This window comes from Argentina silus, assembly GCF_951799395.1.
Source record: "Argentina silus genome assembly, chromosome: 5".
NCBI lineage: Eukaryota > Metazoa > Chordata > Actinopteri > Argentiniformes > Argentinidae > Argentina > Argentina silus.
Window position 1 is genome coordinate 1182456 of NC_139659.1, and position 16854 is coordinate 1199309.

A 16854-nucleotide genomic window follows, 5' to 3' on the forward strand; every position below is an offset into this window, starting at 1 on the left:
CAGGTTCTGGCGGGAAGGGAACTCGAGGAGCTCGGCTGCACGTGGTCAGCAGGAGGCCCCGCACGTGCCTGTGGCGTGACGCGTCCCCACCGTTCTATTGACGTCCGTTCAGAAACGGGTCAGACGGGTCAGGTGGTGGGATACTGGCATAGTTAGATAGTTAGATAGTTAGATAGTGGGGTAGTTGGCTAGTGTCAAGTATAAAATATCAGTTTGAAAGCTGTTTATTTGTTTTGTAACAACATTAATAAACTGTACAAAGACAATATATGGTAACATGTTTTGAACCATTTAAACCCGATTTATTCACAGTTCCAAACAGATGGAAACTATTGAATAATCCCTAGCTGTGTCTGATGTAAGTATGCATATATAAAATGTGTTTATTTTATAGCAACAAACATTATCATGTGTAGGCATATAATAAAATAAACAACAGCAACAATTAGCTTAGCACGCTGATGACCTATACTCATCTACACTCAGACATTTAAAAGCTACAAACAGTGAGGAGTTGCAAATGGTGTACAGCCAGATGCTTTCCTCCTTGCCACAATATTTTTCTTTTCATGTCAGATCTGTAAATACATTTCACAGTTGCAAGACCATAAACAAATTAATGGGATTATTGTAAACAACATCACTATCAACAACACTGTAAATTAAGTGTAAGAGCTTTGAGCTGGCATTTTAAGTCACTTAATCTTGTTCTTAAAAATATATATATATGCTTTATTTCACAGTCATTGTAACATAAGACATTTACATGGCCAGGTTCTGTGAGACACCATTTCTGAATTCCAAACGGATCCCTGGCAACAATTCCCCAGCTGCTACTAGACCTGAGAGGACTGGACAGGAAGCAAACACAGACAATAAGAGGGCAAGATTAACTCATTCAGTGCCGAGGGTGAATAAAGTCTCCCAAAAATGGATAAATTATCATGCTTCTTTTTGTAGTAATATCAAAGTATTGTTGCTAGGCAAATACCACATAAAACACTTTAGGTGGTGAGTGTTCCGGAACTCTTTGGCAGTTGGTGAGTTAGATCGAGTTAGATAGATATTGCCATGTTGCTTCTATTCTATCCAAGTCTCTGGATGGCTAAAGGGGTTAGGGACTTTGGGGTCCCTTTTCGATGGTTCTTGGTATTTCCTCTTGTTATTTCCCTTTGTTCATGAGTGTCGTTAAGGCAGTTTGGACCATTGGAGACCCTGTACTCCACTCCCCTAAGCCACCCACAGAACCTCAAACCTCTGGTAACAAAAAGTCACGTGACGGGAGGAGATATGGGCAGAGTTTTTCGGGAGGAGAGGCCCCCTCTATTTTGGGAGACGCGACATTTTGTCACCCCAAGTTTTTCGCACCCAGTCATTCAGGCACTGATATCCCATGTCAACTGATCAGTGTCTATCGACACGATCTCTGGTCTATACCGTTAGATTAAGGTGTGATATTGCCCATCAGTTCAGGGGTGAGGTAGCCCTCTGGTGTTGGCATGGGCTTGGTCAGGACCAGCTGGTGGACGGGTGGGCGGTTATTGGGCGTCAGAAGAAGGCTGTTCTGCCTGTCCACACACTCTACCATGGTGTAGACAGGGGCAGGGGGCAGTGGGGAGATGGGAGGGAGAGGGGAATTGGGAGACATTTCTGCCCCCACCACAAAATAAGGGCTCTGGTAATCCCCAAAGGGGACGCCTTGCACGAAGCTCAGATCCTCCTTCGGAGAGGGCTCGTTGGAGCCACTGGTGGACAGTCTTGCGCTCATCTTCCCGGCATCCAACTCCGAGGTGTAGCCTCCCCCGTCGGCATTCATTACCAGTGGCTGAAACTCCATCCTCTTCTTCACCTTCTCCTCTTCCCTCTCAGGGTACACGCCTCTATCTTTACCCAGGGTCTTCTCCACCTCCACCTGTCTCCGCTCCTCAGGGCTCAGCATCACCTCTCCGGTTGGTCTGACCTCGCTCACCTGGGCGTAGAGGTCCATCCTGCCAGGGACAGCCCAAGGGGACTCCCCGGTGGTGGTGGGGCTCTGGAGGACAGGGGAGCTGGGCTCGGAGCCAGCCGGGCCGGGCCGCTCCTCCACCAGGCTGGGGCAGGCGTTGGAGAGGAGGGGGTTGAAGGCCGAGGCGTCGGGGTCAGGCAGGTCCGGGTCACAGCAGCTGGCCCGGCCCGAGTCGTCGTCCCTGAAGCCGATGGTGAGAGGGGAGCAGTTGGAGGAGGGGGATTGGTCCATCAGGCACTCTGTGTCCATGCCAGTCAGGATGTCGTTGGGCTCCTCGATGTCCAGCTCGATGAACTCCACCCAGGGGTCGTCGCTGTACAGCTCTGGCCTCAGGTCAGGGTGGCCACCCAGGATGGAAGTCAGCTCGGCCAGCTTGCCTTTCTATGGTCAAGGAAAGATAAACCCCAAGTGTGAGTTAAAGGCCAACCCCACCCACTTATATAAAGCCCTCTCACATAACTCTCATGGCAACAGTTGTAATGGTGAGAGAAATAACACTTGACACAGTGAAGTAAAGTAATAGCTTCCAATAATACACATGATGTAGCTGAGCTGGGCTGATACCTTTAGCAGCTCGGGGTCGATCCCTTTGATTTTGGGCCCAGGAATAGGAGGCAGGATAATAAACATCAATCTGAAAGACAGTTAGAGATAGAGAGAGAGTTATTAGCTGAAATTACTTTCTCATAGACGCTCATAGTACTGAATGCCCTAAAAATAGAATTTCCCCTGGGGGCAAAAGTGAGTCTTACTTTTGTTGCTGGGAAACAATGACCAGCATGAGGATCACTGCTAAACAGAAGACGACAAACACCAGCAGGACAGCGACAGGAAACCTGGATTCTGAATGCAAAGACAGAAATGTACCATTATCTAATCCACATCAATCAGAACATTTCACATGAACAGAAAAAACGAGCCTCGAACAAGCCATAGCTTGTTCTGAACTTTGAAACATGTAGAGAAACTGGTTTTCTAACAGTTCCAACACAGGACAAGCCATTGCCGGTCGTACCTTTAGAGGGGATGTGTATGAAAATGGAGTCACTGAATTCCCCAAAGTTCCTGAATCCCAGCATCGTGCACCGCACTCTGACCTCATGGCCTACGTTGGTCTGCAGGCCGTAAAGCGATCGCTGCATTCCCTTCTCAAGGTCCACCTGCGGTAAGAGTTAAACAAGTTCCATATCAGTCTTTCACTGGATTTTCTCACACAGGACGAGGGCCAACTCACACCTGGGGTTCTTCTAATCCATGAGACTTCGTGAAATACTCCACGACTCCACGAAGGCTTTATCTAAGGATAAGTCACCTTGAGAAAGGCTTTTATCATGCTCTTTAAACAAAACAATCAAGCTGAGAGCAGTCGAGCCTTGATTTGTTTGGCAGAGTAGCCCACGCCCTAGATTAGCCTTATGTTCACCAGCAGGGAGGTCAGAGAGGGAGGGTGAGAGGACTACAGTTTAGGGAAAGTGTAAGGATACAACAATGATATATTATAGCAGTGGAGGCTGGTGGAGGTAGAAATCGGAGGACGGACTCATTGATGCCATTCCTCATTCCATTCCATGTATTTCAGGAACATATGCTGACTGTATCCTGACAGACCCACTGCATAAACTTCCAGATGGTTCAGCCTCATGTGTCACTGATTAGATATGGTTGAATTTATGTGTAGTGAGGCCAATGTATTATCGCCCATTAGCCTCTGTGGATGTGGGAGATCTGTTCTAACTGCCCTCGATCATATCACATCAGATAATAGCTGTTTTATTTGACATAAACCACAAAATAACCACAGCATTTTCAATGTTTCTATCAGCTGCTCTCCAGCTGACAGGTCTGTGGGAAAGGGAGGCAGAAGACTTGGCAGACAGAGACCTTTCATGACTGAATTAATCTTTGAATATAACTTTTATATATGCTATACTATATCACTTAACCCTACATTTAATCCTTATTGCCGATGCTAAGACTTTCAAGTAACATAGGGACTGATGGTGTTAACAGTTTTACAGAACATAATCGATTATACTAGAGGCCTACTAATGCACTAATGTATGACGTATTTTAACATCAGACGAGAGTTTTTGCACTCCGACCCTGCTCTACTATGCTAATGATTCCCAGAGAGAATCGCGCGCTAGCTCTAGCACTGTTCAACAGAAGGACCTTGTGTGGGAGGGAGAGGGGGATCTTGGGAGTTGTAGGAATTGACTCAAATGGACAATTTAGAACATCAGGACTGATGAGGGCATTGAAAGCGAGATATCTTGACTCAGAGGTCATTTTAAAACGCGATTTTTGGTGAATGTGTCTACTGTTGAATCATAAAAACAACAAATCCACTGGATTACAGGGTTAGGGTTGGGGTTAGCTTGAAAAAACATAAACATCGGCTCACCGTTCTCCACAGCGTAGAGTTGACCTGGCGGTACTGGACCTCGTACTGCAGGGTGATCCAGCCCATCTGGACATCAGCGGAGTGGGGCGGCTCCCAGTTCACCATCACGTCAAAGTGGGTCCCCGTCACACTCACATTCAGCAGGGTCCAGTTCAGAGCCACCGGCGGGTCTGGGTGCACTGGAACACGTTCACAACAACAGAAACAACAACAACAACAACAGCAACATTACACGAGGGTGACTTTTCCCAAAACACATTAATTAAGTGGGTGCTGAAAGCCAAAAGTGGGTCCCATGGTCAGTGTTAGAAAAAGGCAGGAACTCACTTATAGCTGATAATTGGTTTTAATCATAGTAACCAAGGCAACATGACGTGCTTCTATTATACACATGCTGCTCTGATTACTATCATTACATCAAAGGGAAATGGAGTGCTCTTTTAAACAGAAAAACATAAGCGCCATTATGAACACTCGCTACGCTACATTAGCATTAGCATGACAGCGGCGCTTCAGGACAAGCAGGCAGATTCTGTTGGTGCAGCTGAGGTTGAAGACTGTTTTTCGACACACTATCACCAAAGTAAGTGGGAGTTAAAATGTACTCTACGGGGGAGATCTTCGGCTAAGTGGGTCCCCTAAATAGACAGCCGTATGTTCCAGAGTTCCATGTGGAAGCAGATACAGTAGGAGGAGTGGAGTATGGAGTATGGAGGAGTGGAGTATGGAGGATATGAATAGAGGGTTAAATGTGTCCTATATTTTTTTCCTTGGCTTACTTTTGGGGGTCTGTGGTTTGGTGTTAGATCATATTGGGTGTATTGTATTTATTGTTTATATGGTTTAGTATTGTTTCTGTTGGAAAGCACTTTGTGACATTTCTATGTAAAAAGTGCTATACAAATACATTTGATTGATTGATTGATTGATTGATTGATTTGATTTGATTGATTGATTGATAAATGGGGTTAGGACAGAGGACAGGCTCACCTATATCGTCCACGTGGAAGATGAGCTCGTCGTAGAGGACTTCTTGGTCATGTGACCGGAGCTGGACGTTGTATGACGTCCAGACAGACGTGTAGTTCTTACTGAAGAAACACTCATCCAGCCTGTCAGTGCTGTAGTGGGGACACTCACTCCACTTGGTGGAGTTGGTGCTGGAGGGGTGGTAAACACAACAACAGGCGGCTTTAATACTAATACATGAGTGGCTGCGGGGGAGGGGGGGGGGAGGCTTCCTTGCATAAGCTTTAAAGGTCATTCTTGAGCATGCTCAGAGCCTGTGGCTTTGTGCCATGTCTTTCTTTATAAGACAAACACTAAAGGCACAACACAGATTGCCTCCAGGGTCAGGGGGGAGACTCTCTACTGAAGGATACCAGACATCATGCAGGTTAGAATTGGAATGTTAATACTTCACGCAAAAAAAAATAGAGCCGTTTTGCTCCCAAAAGTAGACAATAAAAAGGGGGGAAATTGTTATATTTTATTGGCATTCAAATCTTGATTTATCTCCTCTGCTTATGGGTCCTTGGACCTCACTCACTTTTTACTCTTTTTATTGATGTAGAACACACGCAGGTCCCCTGGCCCTGTCAGGTTCTGGAATGTTCCCGCATTCCATCTGCAACGGAATGTTTCCATATCCCGGGAGAAGCAGCCTGTGAAATGGGGGTGTGTTTGGGGTAGGTCTGAGAGAGAGAGAGGGAGAGAGAGAGGGAGAGAGAGAGAGAGGGAGAGAGAGAGAGTGACTGACTGACAACAGATCAATTTCCCTTCCCGCTTTCAGTGGTACAAAATGTCCACGTCCAGTCTCTTAGACCCAGTGGAAGGGGCCTGCGGGAGCGCTTCCAGGGAGAGACAAATGGAGACAAATGGAGCGTAACATAACTCCTGTGAATGACAAGTCCAAGGGGCGGACAGCTGCATTTTCCTGGAAACCCGTGGCCCTCTCTCAACCCCCGCGGCCCTCTCTAAATATGTCAGCGTGAGGTTACATACTGCAGGGGGCTTTCGGGGAAACCCTCACTGTTATCTGTCCTGGGTGCCACTGTTCTGAGAACTGCCCTGGCACCGTGAGGTGTGTGCCACTGTCCCCTGAACTGCCATTCCAGCAGGATAATCACAGGTCAGAGTGGCACTTTTGAAACACGACTGACACCATTTTCTCCTCAGGTTAAGGTTCCAGTATCTTCCGAGGGAGCTCATGATCCACAGATGATCGTTCCCTATCTTGTTTATGACAGCAGTACCTGAGGCTTTATGACACATTCAGTATAACGCTGCCTTTGTATATCAGCAACAAGATAACAGCAGCGTACCCCAGGAGAAAGAGAGAGAAAGAGAGAGAGAGAGAGAGAGAGAGTGAGAGAGAGAGAGAGAGAGAGGGGAGGGAGAGAGGGGGGGGGGAGGGAGGGAGAGAGAGAGAGAGAGAGAGAGAGTGAGAGAGAGGGGAGGGAGAGAGCGCGCGAGAGAGAGAGAGAGAAAAAGAGAGAGAGAGAGAGAGGGAGAGAGAGAAAGAGAAAGAGAGGGAGAGAGAGAGAGAGAGAAAGAAGCCTCACATTCTGCTAAGCAAACAATGCTGGTTGTTCATCAGCGCCAGGAGGCTTTCTGGTCCATTAGAATCCGTCTCTCGCCACGAGACACTAGAGAAAGCTGCCACATCGACCGCAGGGAGGAGGACGGTCACGGTGGCGGGCAAGTGGGGACGAGGCGGCGCCCGCACAGCTGTGTTCTCTGGTGAGAGGAGGTGCATACTGCTGGCCTGGTTAGCAGCTCATCAGGGTGGGGGGAGGGTTAAAAATAACCTGTTTACCAGATCTGGTTCTCCCAGGAACCGCAGTTCCTCGTGATTAAAAGAAAAAAGGATCCGACCCGGGGCCACGCTCAAGGGCTCCTCAACCCCACTTACTGGGTGACTGATGAGGGGTCAGGACAGGTGGTGTGTGTGTGTGTGTGTATATGTGTGTGTGTGTGTGTGTGTGTGTGTGTATGTGTGTGCATGTGTGTATATGTGTGTGTGTGCGTGTATATGTGGGTGGGTGTGTGTGTGTGTGTGCATGTGTGTGTATATGTGTGTGTGTGTGTGCGTGTGTGTATATGTGTGTGTGTGCGTGTATATGTGCATGTGTGTGTGTGTGTGTGTGTATATGTGTGTGTGTGCGTGTATATGTGCGTGTGTGTATATGTGTGTGTGTGTTTGTGTGCGTGTATATGTGCGTGTGTGTATATGTGTGTGTGTGTTTGCGTGTGTGTGTGTGCGCGTGTGTGTGTGTATGTGTGTGTGTGGCCAGTTGCCAGTCTACATCAGCTCATCCAGTGTCCTCATCTTGACTTCACCAATATGGTCGATGTCTCTGCCATATGCTTTCACTTTTCCTGTTATTTACTAACGGTAGATGCTAGCTCGCTCAAAGCATTTCATTGAACCGTCGACGGCTGTATTCTGTGTATACTGTATGATCAATAAACTTTAAATTTGATTTGATTTGATTCGGTACAAAATGTTCTGCTCTTCAGTCAGCTCTCATTGTAATTTCCTGAGGTGGAGGAGATGGCAGGAGATCAGAAAAGCTCGCGCTGGCTAGCACTTTCTAAGGCTAATTATCTCTCTCTCTCTCTCTCTCTCTCTCTCGTACCTACGTCACTGAGGGACCCTAGATACACATTGTTAAGGGGGATGGGAAATTGTTACTCATCATTTCAAACGTATGTTTCCATGCAGTGTGTCCACGGTACGTAACTCAGTTATTGACAGCCACCCCAAGGGCGAGCGGTTATTTAGAGAGAGAGATACGGTCACATGTTCAAGCAATCAGTGAGCTCACTCTAGTGTGCTTCCTCCTCATTAAAACAGCCTTTTCCTCCCCCCTTTCCTCCCCCCTTTCCTCCCCTATTACACAGAAGCAGAACACCGTGCTCTCCCTCCCTCGCTGCCTCTGATTGAAGTCCTGATGAACTGTTTTCCCTTTTCAGTCCTAACAGAGGAAATGACAAATTCCCTGATGAGTAATACGCAGGATTGAGTAGGCCTGCTTATGTCCATAAATAACCAAGGCGTAAAGATTACTTAAAAACAAACGTTGCAGTTGTACACTCTTGCTTGTGTGAATATCGACTAAAAAAACATTGCTTCTTAGAAGCAAGGTCGGCCCTTTCAAACAACCTTCACACTGTGTGAGGAGAACAACCTTGGGCCCACTCTGGCATAGCAAGCATTGAAACAGTAAGATGGTGAGATCTCTCTGTCTATCCGCGCGCTGGCAATCTCCCACCGCCACTACACTACAACGCTCTCCGTCCTTCTGGGTCTCACAGACAATCACCCTCTTGGCTGTAGCAACGTTGATTCCAAGAAAACCACTTCCCAGTACATGGCTGGCTGGCAGACAAGCCCTCCACTCATGACACAGGGTGAAGCCGAGCTACTGTATGGAAACAGAGCAACGTTGTCAGGGCAACGCTGGCCAACAACCCTACATTTACATTTACATTTACATTTACGGCATTTAGCAGACGCCTTTATCCAAAGCGACTTACAGCAAATACATTTGTTTAAGTGAGTGAATCATCTATCCTTCAGTCATCATAAGATAAAGCAATCAATGCTCGGACTATATACTGTAAGGGCTGACACAAAACAAACTCACAGTCTGGTGGTCGAGAAAACACCTTTTCACCAACGACAATCACCCTTCAGCCGCCCTTAATGGTGAGGAGTTACATAACGTATCAAGATGAAGCAGGGCAGGAGTGTGACTTCATCCTGAAGCCCTGAGTCCTGTAGCGGCTGTGAATAACCCGTCCTGCATGCAAACACGGCCCATTCAGCCAGCGCTCAATGCCAGCCTGTTCAGAGAGAGGGGGACCCAGTTGTTGCTGTGTCCCATTCCTCCACCCTGGTCCTGAAGTATTCACTTGTGCATGTTCCGACATGGATTTACATGGGAATGGATTGGGGTTGAAAGCCCACGATTCAATAATTCATTTGCATGCTTTTAAATCAATGCGGGGGAAGCACACAAGTGCATACTTCAGCAGAAAGGCATGGGACGCAGATTGAATGTCGGAGCAGTTTCCCACACTTGACAAGCACTCTCACCGCCCTCTCAGAGTTCCTGGGGAGCCTGTTCCCTGGATCTTGGAACTCCATGGGCTGATCGCCCTCTCGCTGTGCCCCTCGCCCTGCCTGCATGCTTGTTTGCAGCCCTCAAGTGTCATTTGTAAGGTTGTCAAACTGTAGAAGGTTGTTAAAACCACATGTGCGAACTAGACTAAACACATTACACACGATGAAGATTTAACAACCAAACACTAAATGAACATCCTCTTGAAACAGGAAAACAACACAGGGATTACATCTGTAACATCAATGGCATCTTAGAGATGACATTGTGTTTGCCACCGTCACATCTGTACAAAACCCTTCACCCATGGAAACCTGTTACATAAAACATCCTGCTGCGTATGCCACACACACGGTATACATCTGGTCCTCAAACGAAGGGCTTCTCAGAATGCCGCATCTGTTCTGGTAGCCCTCTGAAAGGAAAGGCTTCTCTGGTTGGAACTTGTTGATGATTAATCCGAGGTACCTTGCTCTGGGGCGGGCAGCTGCTGCGTCGTCGACACTGCCAGGCCATGGAGGACGCAGAGGAGGAGGAGGGAGGTGGACATCGTGGCGATCTTACCTAGAAAAAGAATGAGAATGTTGTCATGTCACTGAACCATCACCCTGAGCCCTGAGCTCAGCCCACATCCTTTATGTAGGGATGCATTAGCCCCTCCTCAACGGTACTCAAACGCCCTTATAAGTCCAGAATCTGGTCAGTCTGGTGAGTCTGGTGAGTCTGGTGAGTTTGGTGAGTCTGGTGAGTCTGGTGCGTCCGACGAGTTTGGTGAGTCTGGTGAGTCCGGTGAGTTTGGTGAGTCTGGTGAGTCTGTGACGATCAATGCTACCCAGGTTTTGTCGATGAGTGGCAGTAGCTTATCTATGAGGTGACATCATGGATTAAGCTGTATTTGTGCACATTGTCTCTAAATATCTATATATGTCTAAATATGATGTTAAATCCCTGTTTGAGCTTGTTTGATACTGAGGGAGCTCCCTAACAATATATCAGAAAGCTGCAAGGGGCCCTATTTCTTAACCAATTGGGAAAGGGTTAGGTTAACCCTCACCCTCACCCATATTTTTTTTATTGAAATATTAAGTAGTTCAGCGATATGAAGATAACTTTCGGAGAAAAAAAAATAGCTCTTGCAGAAATGTATTCTCAAAGTAATAAACAAACGATACATTATAGCCTACAGGGTCTGTGCTTCTAAAAACCACATCTCTGGTGTTACAGCGTCAAGGAGATCAAAGGTCTGGTCTGGACAGGGAGGGGCGTAGTCCCGTTCGCAGCACTGGCACCCCCTCTGCCCGATATTGCCCTGTATTTCCTCAGGGTACTGAGTTTGCTTGCTGAGCTGAGAGGGTTGTGAAACCTGACAAAGTAAACACAGTCCAGTTCCAGTGCTGAACATCCCTCCCAAGCCGATAACCCTGGACGCTATCCAACGCAGCCTTGTGAAATACATCCCTCCTCAGTCCTGGACCCTGGCCAGTTCTTTCCCCTCAACTGCCATATGGAAAATATAGGCTTTGTGCTTCTCAAATGAACATGCATTTTTCCTTTTGGCATTGTATGCCAACAACAACACTCGACCGTCAACAGAATAAAATGTTTAATGCTTCGTGACTGCAAGATCTTAAATCTTAACAACAAACAGATTGGGCCTGGCTTTTTTCCGGGAGTGAGTTGTATCGGAAAAACAGGGGAAATGTCACCCATCTGGATAAGGAGAGAGGATATGGGAGGGGCATGGGAACAGTCGAGGAAAGGGGGGTGTTGTGTCAGTGCCTCGGGAACAATGGTCTAAATGTGTTTGGTATGAAAGAAGTAGGTAAGGGGGTATGTGCTGTTGTTGTTGTCCTGGTCCCCATGTAGGTGAGAGAGGACAATTGTTTTTATCATCTTACAAAATGACAGATAAACACAATGCTGGCAGAGATGGACTGCTACCGTACAAGATCCAACCGAACATCTCTGAAGCAGAAGGGGGCCATTTTGTGGTCCTTTACTAGAACATTGTTATCAGTAATTGTTGATTGTGAGTTGCTTGCCCTATAGCATTTCATTGCACTGTATCTAGTACATTGTGTAAAATACAACGTAACAATCAACAATTGTTGATACAATACAATCTCTCGCTCTTGTGACAAATACAATTAGATTTGATTTGATTTGAATGATATGTCTTGATAGTGAATACTATAGTGCAGTAGGTGGATCTCTCCTCCTCCTCCTCCTCCTCCTCCTCCTCCTCCTCCCGGTGGTTATTGTTATTGGAGATGTCTTGGTAATCTGTTCTTGCCAGCCTGTTGACCACCTTCTCAGAACAGGAGGGGAAGGGGGGCCGGGGCTGTGGCTCCCATCCTCTCAGAGGATGTCCCACACTGATAAGTCACACTAACAGAAAACAGTCTGGGTCTGTGAGAAGGTAAACTGCCACCCAGAGACAGATGGCAGGGACCTTTGTGTTTTGAGAACAGGCAGCGGTGGTTTAGACTGACACGCTCAGGACGCCATCTGAAGTTTCTTGTGAGAAACGGGAGACAATGACGTAGAAAATATGTTGCGAAAGACGTAGAAGAGACGTTGCGAAAGGCACAGTTCGTAAAATACATGTTTCTCACGGTACATGAGTGTCAGCAGAGTCCCTGCAAGGTTCCAATGCAACGTCGCTTAGCACTAGGAGCTCAAAACCGCATCCACTCACTTTCAGCATTAATCAGTAGCATATGGAACAACTATATATGGACAACATATGCATTACTCTTCAAATGCAGGGGATACGCACTCACAGATCAGGCCTCTGTTCACCAACTGAGAGAGTGAGCCTCACTTGGGTAGCTGACCCCGCTCAGTCGACACAGCAGCAGTAAGTCTGGTAGTCAGCAAGTTCTTATTAATGTCTGTGGCCATTTTCTTTCTTTATCTGTATTATTTGCCAAGCACCGGTTCTCACATTTTTGACATTTACATATTACTTTTCAATGCCAAATTGTACATTAGAAATGCAAATCATCATGACAACCACAATTAATTAGTCTTCTTTTCTACACAAATGTAGAGCTCCATGGACAATCATCCTAAGACCTCGAGAACATAAGTAATTCATGATGGATCATATCATATATTTTACTAATATATATAGTGCAATTTCATTTGAGGAGCAGAGGGATTCATAGGACACATTTTTAAATAACATAGACATATTATTTTAGTGTGAGAATGACATTTTCAATCTCCACCTATCTGAGATATTGAGGCAGGCCCAAAAAGTAACCTCACTATCGTCATGATCAATACAACTGCAGGCTACAAAAGGTGAACGGTTCTGTGGAAAGTCCAGATTCATTCCTTACTTGGAACCAGTGTGCAAACATTTGTAAGGGACAGTTTCCCGTTATTGACCCTCATTTCACACAGCCGACTTCATTACTACATTCATATTCCTGTGACATTAAATACAAAGTTACACTTTTAAATGGTACTATGACGTATACTTTTTTTTTTAATAAATGTAAATGTAATGTTTTTTTTATTAGAGTAGGTTCCTCTCATGAGGCATGCCAATGTTGACATGCAGGAAAACAATTGTCATTTGGGCGAAACACATTTAAATCAAATAAAACTTCTCTGCATAATTGGTCTGACCAAACGTGCGCATATGCAGTAGATGTTTAATAACTAATGGTATCTTATCAAAACATCATAATAATACGTGCTGTCGCTCACCGTATATCAGCAAGTTGGCAAATCCCTGCTGTTTTCTTCAAGGGATATCTTCTCTCCACGGCAGGTAGGCTACGAGTTCTGCACTGTTACCACTACAAAAGCTGTCACGCCGGGGTGAAAAGTCCATTAACTCAACAACAGATGAATATTCAAACTAATATTCACTCACCCGAGGCTTAATTCGGACAACCTCTGGCGGTCTGGCAGCTGCTCATGTCAATGCGGAGGGTGGACGGACGGTGCGGGGACATCTGGTTGTGTTCGGTGTGTCCATCTGGAGCTCTGCTTGTTTCGCTGCCAGATGTGAAGGCGCCATCTACAGGCGACTATTCGGCACGACAGGCAAGACGACAAGACCTTGTTTACGCACGAAAGTCCCATTGAGTGATAAAATACATCGTTGGTATAAATCATTGTTATAATATCGTTGTTATAACTCAATTCCTTGTGATAAAGTAGAGATTCGTTAGTTTAATCTACTTTCAGTCCAACTGGACAAGTCTTGACAGCTGCTGTTGTTGTTCAAAGTGTAACGCCCTCCATCCATCTCCGGGCGCATTACAAGAGCGCACACCCTCCAATGGGCCATACGAAGCTCCGTCCATTTCTCTGGCCCGTTTAAACACTGTAGTTCTGGCCCATTTAAACACTGTAGTAGGTCTATTAAACTCATCCGCATTTTCCTTCCTCTACCACGCTACCAGTCTGATGTGATTCGGACAAAATCACGGGCTGAAACCAACCTATCAGTGGCTGAAAAATCGACTAAATTTTCAGAACAAGCTGTCCCCGACACACCTACGTCTACAGACACTGCATGCACTATACTTAGTACGCTTATAGAGAACCCATTTTCATAATGAAGGTAGGACAAATAAATTAAAATCAATGTTTTGTATGCTGCTCGTCGGTTTAGGCTGTAATTATGGATAAGTGGCTCTACTACTGTCATTAATAATAATTATTGTTGATCCATCCGGTCACTCAACATGTTGTTTTATGTAAAGAGCTGGAGGCAGTTGTTTGATGTATATGCAGCTGCCTGTCGGAGGGTTCACAGTGGTATCTCTCCAGCTCTTGAGAGCGTGTTTGCACATGTGCACATGTACACACTACTGACACACCATTCAACACACAGCACTTCAACCGTCTGAAGGTCGCCTACCATGTGCTCTCTCTTTCATTCCACTCTTTATCTTTCACACACACACACACACACACACACACACACACACACACACACACACACACACACACACACAAACCGTTCTGTTATGATAGGATGTGGTTCTCTGTTTGAACTACCAGTAATAGCATAAAGTACCTTTCTGCACTGAGTCTTACCTCAGTGTTGCCCTGGGGCTACTACAGTCCCTGCTGTACAGAATGTGGTAGCAGGTACTGTCATAGCAGTGTTAAGGACTGTGTTGTAATATCCACTACATGTATGTACTTGTGCTTAAATGTATCTTGTTTTTATAAGTATTTCAATCAGCCCTAGTGCCATAGTCATCATGTCACTTCCTACATTCACCTGCTGCAAGAATTGGAGGTCAGCTATACTTCAAAGGTCAATTTAACTTTGAGGTGTTTTTCAGTCAAGGACAGATTAATACAGTTTAACCAGATTGATTGGTGGATTTATGATGTGTTCCCATCCCATTCAGTCCATCAAATCCTCCGTCCCTCCATGGACTCTCCCGCCGCCCCCCCCCCCCCCCCCCCCCCTGGCCTTAGTTGATGAGTTGTGACAGACCAGGGCCAGTGACCTGCTTGTGAAACCGCCTCTCGGTCTCCACAATCTGAGAAAGTCTGACAGAAAGGCAGATTCCTAACATGGCTTCCTTTAACATTCTTTTCAAATCTGGGCAGTTGAACAGACACATATTATCTGTCTACAGACAGAGAGCCACCCTTCCTCTGGAGTGTACCACGGTATGAACATCTTTATTGGATTTTCCATCAACATAAATTGTATGTATGGAGAATCATCCCTTAATAAGTTTATGCTCTGTACTAACTGTTGCACATTAAGTTATTATGTGCTTATGGAGATTAGGATGACAACAGGTGAGAGAGTTGAGAAACAGTGCAGGATGGTGTTGTAAGTGCAGCAGCTGCTCGGCACGATTCTCAAGTGTTTGGTTTTAACAGTGCAGTGACTTACTGACATTTACCGGGAGGCTGAAGTGATGAGAGTCTTCTGAGTGGAGAGTTTTAGAGTGAACAACTTGGCTTCTACAATTGTCTGGTATTTTTAGTCTGAATGCCAGCTTGTGGAATAACCAGACCTTCTCTAGGATGACTCATCTTTGTACTGAATGACTGCTTTCTCTAGAGAGGAAAATATTGTACCTCAAATATGAAAACAAATGCCATGATGGTACCAGAAGCAGGTCTCTCTTGAACAATTGTTTCATCTCAATGAGACTAACGCGGATAAATAAAGGTTAAATAGAAAACATTGACCGACTGTATTGATTTTCTGGTCAAATATCTACCAGGTTCACTGAGATGTGCATGTGTTGTGTCTGCCATGTTGTCTTGTCACAGAGAGCAAACATCAACTGTCATAAATAGTCTCATTTGGTCTCATTTACGCTTCAGACAGTAATTTTATAGGCAAGCGTTTACAGCATGTAATAAACTTAAAGGTCCACTAAAGTGACTTTAATTCCAATATAAAATAATTGCCGGTGTAAATGTTAGGTTACATTCTTTAATTGTTTAGAATTGAAATGCTCAAAAGGAAGCAAGAAGAAGCTTTTTTGCTTATCACAATTTCTCAAGCCAGCAGACTACAGGATTGACTGGCGTGACGATCACATTTTTGATTGACAGTTCGTCTCAATGGTTTTTAGCTGTCTGTAAAGCCGATCATGTCTCTTATGTAGATGTAGGCAATATTTATGCTTGCAGTTGGATGCTATTACATTTTTGGTGAGTTACACCTATTACACCAAACATAGCCCAAGGCTTTATAAGGCTACCATCTCCCCCCTGGTACCACCTCCCCCTGGTACCACCTCCCCCCTGGTACCACCTCCCTCCTGGTACCACCTCCCCTCCTGGTACCACCTCTCTCTGGTACCACCTCCCCCCTGGTACCACCTCCCCCTGGTACCACCTCCCCCCTGGTACCACCTCCCCCTGGTACCACCTCCCCCTGGTACCACCTCCCCCCTGGTACCACCTCCCCCCTGGTACCACCTCCCCCTGGTCCCACCTCCCCCTGGTACCACCTCCCCCTGGTACCACCTCCCCCTGGTCCCACCTCCCCCCTGGTACCACCTCCCCCCTGGTACCACCTCCCCCCTGGTACCACCTCCCCCTGGTACCACCTCCCCCCTGGTACCATCTCCCCTCTGGTTGCTGTAGCTCCTCTACCCACTGACATCCTTCTCCTTCTTCCAGGTGTGCGGCTGTTCCTTCTCCACCTCCAGCCCCAGGGCCGCCATCTTCTACTCCGACCCCACTGAGGCAGTCAGAGACATCCCTGATGGATCTACTCTACTGGTGGGAGGTACGCAACCAGGACACTCACCAGGGGAGGCTGGTGGAGGCAGAAATAGGAGGACGGCCTCATTGTAATGCAT

General features: G+C 46.3%; 2 protein-coding genes across 4 annotated transcripts in view; one reads left to right on the plus strand and one right to left on the minus strand.

Annotated features, from left to right (window-relative positions):
* Nucleotides 1-214: 214 nt before the first annotated feature.
* Nucleotides 215-13809, minus strand: ghrb (growth hormone receptor b). 3 transcript variants are annotated; one of them, XM_083670223.1, is made up of 9 exons: nucleotides 13428-13809; nucleotides 10007-10102; nucleotides 5959-6103; nucleotides 5400-5569; nucleotides 4410-4588; nucleotides 3021-3165; nucleotides 2758-2848; nucleotides 2570-2639; nucleotides 215-2386 (listed from the first exon to the last, which is right to left on the minus strand). In XM_083670223.1, exons 2-9 carry the CDS (start codon nucleotides 10086-10088, stop codon nucleotides 1445-1447), a joined length of 1824 nt encoding a protein of 607 aa, XP_083526349.1. In that variant the 5' UTR covers nucleotides 10089-10102; nucleotides 13428-13809; the 3' UTR covers nucleotides 215-1444. The 3 variants fall into 3 exon arrangements, with proteins under 3 accessions (XP_083526349.1, XP_083526348.1, XP_083526350.1); XM_083670222.1 differs by having other exon boundaries at nucleotides 13259-13809; XM_083670224.1 differs by lacking the exon at nucleotides 13428-13809 and adding an exon at nucleotides 10723-10741.
* Nucleotides 10405-16854, plus strand: part of LOC310804633 (succinyl-CoA:3-ketoacid coenzyme A transferase 1, mitochondrial-like) — a gene marked incomplete at its 5' end in the record, with an annotated part of 16907 nt that continues 10457 nt past the window's right edge. Inside the window, 3 exons of the mRNA XM_083669951.1 lie at nucleotides 10405-10409; nucleotides 10763-10862; nucleotides 16637-16781. Of these exons, the coding sequence (XP_083526077.1) occupies nucleotides 10405-10409; nucleotides 10763-10862; nucleotides 16637-16781 (250 nt within the window). The remainder of the gene's footprint in view (nucleotides 10410-10762; nucleotides 10863-16636; nucleotides 16782-16854) is intronic.